Source organism: Limulus polyphemus, unplaced genomic scaffold (genome assembly GCF_000517525.1).
Source record: "Limulus polyphemus unplaced genomic scaffold, Limulus_polyphemus-2.1.2 Scaffold1778, whole genome shotgun sequence".
Lineage (NCBI taxonomy): Eukaryota > Metazoa > Arthropoda > Merostomata > Xiphosura > Limulidae > Limulus > Limulus polyphemus.
The window spans coordinates 16,640-24,595 of record NW_013667388.1 but is presented as its reverse complement, the minus strand read 5'-3'; the positions used below and the strand labels follow the sequence as shown (position 1 = coordinate 24,595).

The 7,956-nt window shown below is 31.8% G+C and overlaps 1 protein-coding gene across 1 annotated transcript in view; it reads right to left on the bottom strand.

Moving 5' to 3' along the window:
- The window catches only part of LOC106464910 (transcriptional activator cubitus interruptus-like), a gene marked incomplete at its 5' end in the record, with an annotated part of 32,192 nt that overhangs the window by 10,186 nt on the left and 14,050 nt on the right, over positions 1 to 7,956 (bottom strand). The window contains 3 exons of the mRNA XM_013925081.1: positions 239 to 392; positions 576 to 746; positions 2,460 to 2,714. Coding sequence (XP_013780535.1) covers positions 239 to 392; positions 576 to 746; positions 2,460 to 2,714 — 580 coding nt within the window. The remainder of the gene's footprint in view (positions 1 to 238; positions 393 to 575; positions 747 to 2,459; positions 2,715 to 7,956) is intronic.

The following is a 7,956-nucleotide window of genomic DNA, read 5'->3' as shown; positions in this document are numbered from 1 at the left end:
ATGAGAAAAACATTCTTAACAAACCTTAAGACTTATAAAAAAATTTGATATTATGCATATGAAAGCATTGTAATGTTTATTGATAATCTACATAATTTCGTTAACATACGTTTACTAATTTAAACATTATAGCATGAAAACTATAACAAGCACAAAATGGTTACGAGGTCCATCCCAGGGACAGAGCCCATGCTGAAAGAGTTAATCAATGACATAATTAAACTCTGGAAATAAGTACCTCTTGTTGGGACAATGTTTGGTAACCATGCACTTCCAAGTTTGAAATGCAATTGAAATTTGCTCTTTAGTCTGTTGCAAATATTACTTTCTGCCATTGCTTTCTGGTTATTTGGTGACACAGCACATGCAATCCCAGGTAAAGGTTTTTCAACCTATAGTATGGGTACAACACATTAAAAACAACAGGTACCATTATTTATACAGAAAAATAAAACAACATAAAAATAAGCATGTGATCTGTGCTCAAAACTTAACTGAGATTTTATTTTTTGTTTATTATAAAGTCTAAGAATGTGATATAAAACAATCACTTCAATAGATTATCTGACACTCACTTGAAAATCAGGGTTTTCCACAAACTCCCAGAATTTTTCAGTTTCTACACTTGTTGTTGAAACACTATTGTCACTAGTAGGTCCCTCAAAAAATGCCTGGTTTGATGCACTTGAAACTTCCTGATCCACATCACCACTTAAATTGCCATCCTGTTGAGGAGATCCCTGTTCCTAGATAAAATTATATTTCTAAATAACAAACATTCCTGACATCATATCAGGAACTTTACCAAATTTCCAACTCCAAATCATGTTCTTAAAAAATAGTTGCAAATACCATTACATAATAACTCTATGAGGTTGTTTCCTGCAACTTATAAGTCTTAAGAATGTTCTAAGTAAAAAATTATATTCATACAGAGTGTTTGTACATTATATCAACAGGATTTTGGAGCCTTACTGCAATGTTACAGTCCATGTCATCATGCCTAGTTATGTTTTATCTGACAACCATGAATCTTGATAATCGCTCTGCAAAATAGTTTCCAGTACAAAAGGCTCCATAGTAAGGGTGCATTTTCCAAAGCATATCAGGCCTGCAGGCTTTCCATAATCCATCTAGTATACAAGAATGATGATTTCCCAGCACCAGTTTCAACAGTCTGATCACACAGAACAATCCATAGGCACTGCATCCAGCAACTTGACTGATATGTCTTCATATAACAATAGGTAGACAAACAACGATTTATAAGCATAAGGAAAAGTTTGTTGATGGTTGAACATACTACATGTGTTGAAGAAGAAGACAGACCAATGTTCTGTCAAAACATGTAGTATGTTCCACCATCAATAAACTTTTCTTATGCTTATAAATCATTGTTTGCCTAATTATTACTATATTAGCATAATGTGCTTCCTTACTCAAGTATATCTTCATACACATTAGCATGAATACCCATTTCATTCTCCAGCTACTTGGAGTATGTGAGAGTTGGCCTGAAGGTATTATTGGTGATTTTTCATGAGTATGTTGCCTAGGGCATATGGATGGCTTTAGCCAATGAATTTTGTGTTCATTGATTCTTACCTGTTGCAATGCCACACTCTGCTTACCACGTTGTGGTATGACTTGTTACAGGTCTCTTTTTGGATGTTTCTTGTTCCCAAGCTGATCCATATTCCTTTTGTTTCTAATGTTATTGAATAAAAGGGAATATTCTCAATGTAAACACATCTTTATGATCTGAGTGTGTGAAGATTATGTGTCGGAAAGGGCTGTTACATACACTTTTAATAAAGCAATCAATTTTCGGTTGCCTTACACTAACTGAGAAATGCCATGCCAAAAAATGTCAAAATGTATTTCTTATACAAGCCATTCTGCTAAAACTTTACATCTACTTGGTTATCACAAGGCTTGATTTGCATATTCAAAATCATTTTTAAATAATATACTCAACTATGTATATCTGATACTGGTTATAGATTCTTCAAACGCAATTTTCTAAAAGTACATGCAAAAATTACAATTTTTATACTTTGTCAAAGAAGGGAGATTGATTATTATATTTCACTTTCTTGAAATAAGCATTTTCAGAGTACTTTACATTCTTAAGTCTTTGTTAATGGTCTCTTTACTCTTAAGTAAATTGCAGAAAGGTACTTAAAATGACTGATAAATGGCCCAACAAACATTTCTTAGTTTAAGTATTCCTTCACTTACTGAAGTATATAAAAAAAATGGTAACGTGTACCAGATATAATAAATCATAGGTAATTTGAAAAATATTGAAAAAATGTCATCAATGTATTAAGTTATAGTACAATATTCCCTAGCATGCTTCTTTCAAAATTATAATTTTGAATCAGTTATATTTTTTAAAATTTCAATTCATAAAATTATTCACAGCTACTGTAATATTTTGTTGTCTATTATTTTACCTCAGGTTTAATAGTGGGACTTGATAAACTGGAGAGTTTGCTTCCTATACCATCATCAGAATGAGGACTTCCATCAGTACTTCCAGGTGCAGCTTTATAATTATATCCAACTCCTTCTGAACCTCTTTTTTGATTCCCTTTATGTTTCTTATTAGCACAAAACTCTAGACCATGGATAGTTTTAAAATGTTTTCTGAGTGAGCTAGGGTCAGTGTAGCGTTTAGTGCAACCCAGAGCATTACAAGCATATGGTTTCTGAAAAACACGTAATAAGTGAGAAGCTTCCTTATTATTCCTTGTAATTATCTATTAATCTGACAAAGGTAGAACAAATCAAAAAACACTAGAAACATTTGAAAACTGGAAAAATGAATTATATGCAATCTAAAACTCTGAATAAGTATTCAACAAAAGCTCTCTTTTTGGAAGACTACTTAAAGACTAAGATATGTTTGAGTTAAAAATGAAAAATGTGGAGTCAAAAAATAAAATGTGAAATTTAAATAGCCTGTAAATATCTGAAATTCAAGATATTAAGCAAAAATTACATGAATATAATGTAATGTAATTAACTATGAAGAAAATGGGAAAATATCTAAGATAAATTTTATGAATAGAAATTTAACATAGAAGAAGAAATTTACAAATTTAGGGAATCTCATATCCAAAAACTGAAAACAAAGAGAAAGTTATTAGATATTTATCTAAGGATTATCTAAAGGTGGATTTACAGGATGTGGATGATATGAAGTTTTATTTAGTACACAGATTACTTACTCTTCAACAAGATAAACAGCCTTCAACTGTCCTTGCTTTTTTTTATTATAACCAAATGAATATAATTTTATCAAATGCTAGAAATTTGAAAAATTAGAAAAAATATTCTTGCAAATTTCTTCTCCCCCAGAACTAAAAATTTTGCATTCTGGACAAACTAAGGATGTTTTACAATTATGAAAAGAAGGTATTCAGTTTTGGAAAGTAAAGTGAAATGTTTCTGAATGTAACTGTGCAAACCTGTTAGTTTGCCACTTGGTATAAGAAAAAGGTAGAGCTAAAAATAGTAACAGAAATTAATGATAACTTTTGTAATTAATATTTCTTTTTAAATTTTTGTACATTTAAGTATATGATGTTTAATTAAAGTAGTTAATTTTCAAATAAACCAACAAAGTATAGCTTTTAGAATCAGATGGTGTTAATGATTGTCAGGTCATGTTTTACTGTTTTTGTCTTTACCTGTTTGAGATCAAATATATTATAAACGAAAAAGAGAGAAATATTAATAGATAGAAATAAATAATAGGTAAAATAAATGATTTCGAAGTATCTTGTAATATTGTAAGATTTAAAATAAAAAACATCAAATAAAATAAAAGTAATATTAGACAATTCATTACTTACAGGATGTTTATTTTCAATTTTTTTTTAATCAATAATAAGAGTAGGATGGAGATTATAAATAGTATTAAAAGTAATAGTAGAGGAGCAGCTATACTAAACTTTGCAAAATAGATTTTGAATTTCAATTTCAAAAAATTAAAAAAGATTTAAAAGTGATATTATTATAGTTGGTTAATGTAGCTATAAATAAAGAATATTTTCCATTAGCAAATAGCTATTGGCAAAATTCAGATAAACCTACATTTTATAATGAAGTTAACATTGTTATATTTTATAATATATTTGGTCGTCATGAAATTAATGTCGCCTTTTTTTTTAGATGAATAAACCCGAATAACTTATATATCAAAACAAAACATCTATTAAATGAAATAGTCTCCATTCCTATCGATGATGCTTTTCCATCTTACAATCAGGTTTCTAATGTCCTGGTTAAAGAAATCACTTGGCTTTAAAACAAAAAAACGTTGATGTCCTCTTTAAAACCTTCCACATTTGCATAGGTTTTCCCATTAAGATGGTGTTGCAGCAAACGAAAAAGATAGTAATTTGATGGTGCCATATCTGAAGAATATGGTGGGTGGGGGAAAACTTCTCAACCCAACTCCATAATCTTGTTTTGTGTCAAACGTGCCTCATGTGGACATGCATTGTTGTGGAGAAGAACACCTTTCGATTGACGAGTGAAAGGCGTTTCTGATGAAGGGCTTGATTTAAACGTTCCAGTTGCTGACTATAGATCCCTGCATTAACAGTTTGCTGTGGATTGAGGAATTCGAAATGAATTACTCCTTTGATGTCCAACCCAATGCAAAGCATCACTTTCTGCGATAGAATCCAGGTTTTGGGGTCGGAAGTGTTTTTTGTCTAGGATTGAGCCATTGTTTTTGGCATTTAATATTCGCATAGAGAATCCATTTTTCATCACCAGTGACAATTCTGTCCAAAAATGGTTCACGCATATTACACGCCAGAAGAGACAAAACAACGTTCACACGTTGGAAACGATGATCATCAGAGAGATCGTAAGGCACCCAAACACCTTCTTTATGGAGATTTCCCATATTCCTTAGATGTTTATGTATTGTTTCATGAGAGACATGCAATTTCAGGGCCATTTTGGAGTATCAATATCAATTCCAACATGTCGGCCTCTGCCATCACAGTTTTTAAAGCTAAAGTCACCTGAACAAAATTTGTTGAACCATTTCTATAAACTTCTTTCATATTCTTTGTGCCTACAGAGGTCTTGTTTCCCTTCTTGTATTCAAACAACATTACATGGTGAATATATGTCTCGTTGTGTACCATCACTATAAGGGATTAGAATATACTAAAGTTTGTATATATTATATAGGTTACGCTAATGTGACGTTTAGGCAGTTCGTTTAACTATTATAAGCGATGTACGTTTTTTTTGGGGGGGTGGTTAATGAAAGTGTTCCAAAACGCGACATTAATTTCTTTATGACCTAATATATGATATCATTTGTAGTGATTGGATATAGAGATATCTTATATTAGAAAGAGTAAGATTTCTTCATGTGAGGTGACCCAAGTGATATAAAAAAAGTTTTACAGTTCATGCAAACAGATTCATTATGTAATCCACTTAGGGTTTGTTATTCAAAATATAATTTGTTTACATGGAAAAAATAAACCCTTTGAAACAGGCATGTTTAGATTTATTTTTAATATCACAATCATGTTTGAATTTTTTGAAGCATAAAATACATAAAAGCTAGATATTGTAGTGACCATTCACCTATTGTCAAACTTACCAATAAACGAAAATGAAAAAGTTTTACAAAAGGCAAATATATGTTAGATTAGAATAGCTTATGATATTGTTACGTCTCCGTTTGTTAATTAATTTTCCGTAACTTCGTTCCGACGAAACTTTAGCGTCACAAGTCCTTACTTAATAAAACTGGTTTATTCTTTCCGAATATAACTTTACGATACACTTAATTTCAACAATCACGCTATAACAACGAACGTGCTCAATAATACTCTCTGACTGCAGATCAATTACTCGCTGTCTACACACACATTGATTCCGTCACGTTGTCCCCCTCTTATATATACCAGACTACCCTATATCTAGTAATCTCCCGACTATTCCCGAAGGTTCGAGAGAAGTGGCGTGACATTAGTCACATGACCTCGCTCACGCAACAATATTATAGGATTTACTGAAATGGAAAATATGATAGGATTTTCATTATCAATACTGGACTTTGAAAAACGATGCACACTTTTGCACTTTTAAAATAAAGATATAATGATATATAGTTTTGGCAAAGCTTCTAAATAGTGGATAAGTTTGTTACATAAAGATATTAAATCTACAGTTATTCAAAATGGACTTTTAAGTGAAATGTTTAAAATTAAAAGAGGTTGTAGGCAATGTGATTATCTTGACACTATTTGTTTACTTTAGCTGTAGAAACATGGATGAAAAAATAAGAAACATGTTTTTTTTATTTCTCAACATGCAGAAAATAGTTTTATTTTGGAAAGAATTGAAATATTCTCTTTAAATTTATAAAAATTTTGACAGTTGATTGTGTTTAAAATTACATTCAGAAAAAGTAAAGCAATTTAGATTTGTAAAAATATAACAAGTGGTTTTATTTTAAATAGTGAGAAAAAGTTTAACAGTGAATAAAATATCTCAAAGAGAATTTCCATTAAATTTAAATATAGTTATAGGGATGTAATTTATCACCTCAATATAAACCAAGTTGTGAGAAATTTAATAATACAAATATTGAAATTTTTTATTATAGATTTACCAAATCCACTGTCAAGGTTTTGCATTTTCTTTTTTAGCACAAAGCTACACAATGAGTTATATGCACTCTGTTTACCATGGGGAATGAAGTGAAACATTTGTGGAATACTAAGTATTGTTGCGTCAGCGAGGTCACATGACTAGTGTCACGCCACGTTTCTAGAACTATCCTGAAACTTGGTGAATGCCCTAGCATTTACTAGATATAGGGTAGTCTGGTATATAAAAGATGGTCACAACGTGACGGGACAGTGTGTGTGTAGGTAATGAGTAATTGAACTGCAGTCAGAGAGAGACGTATTGTTGAAATTAACGTTCATTCGTTATAGTGTTTGTTATAGCGCGACTGTTGAAGTTGAGTGTATCGTAAAGTTATATTCGGAAAGAATAAACCAGTTTTATTAAGTAAGGACTTGTGACGTCGGAGCGAATTTACGGGAAATCAGTTAACAAATGGAGACGTAACAAATTTGTGTCAGAAGTGGGATACATAAAAAAATGGAAACGAGAAGCGGCAAATCAAACTACAGCCTAGCAGACTTGATGGCAGCAATACACGAAGAGCAAAAGAAACAAGAAGAACGAGAAGAGAAATTACAACAGTTGTTAGAGGAAAAAGAAAAGAAACAAGAAGAACGAGAAATTAAACAAGAAGAGAGATTACAGCAGTTGTTGGAGGAAAAAGAAAAGAATCAAGAAGAGAAATTACAGCAGTTGTTGGAGGAAAAAGAAAAGAAACAAGAAGAACGAGAAAAGAAACAAGAAAAGAAATAAGAAGAGAGATTACAGCATTTGCAAGAAAACCTGCAACAGTTGCAACTCGAACAGCAACATAAACAAGAAGAGAGATTACAGCAGTTGTTGGAGGAAAAGAAAAGAAACAAGAAGAGAGACAACAGCAGTGGCAAGAAAACCTGCAACAGTGGCAGCTCGAACAACAAAATAAACAAGAGAAATTACAGCAGTTGTTGGAGGAAAAGAAAAGAAACAGGAAAAACGAGAAAAGAAAACAAGAAGAGAGACTACAACAGTGACAACTAGAACAAGAAAGGAAACAGGAAGGAAGTATCCAACAGTTGCAGGAAAGTCAGCAGCAACTACAGGAAAATCAACAACAATGGCAAGAAGTACAAATGGAAAACATTAGTAAATTTAAAAGCGAATTAGATACGTTAAAGGTCTATCTGTTGTCGTTCACACAAGGAGGATACATTGACCATCGACTTAACCAGCCCCAGACAATGACAAGCCCTATCCAGACACTGCAGCTAAACCCTGTTAGAAGTCACATCTCAG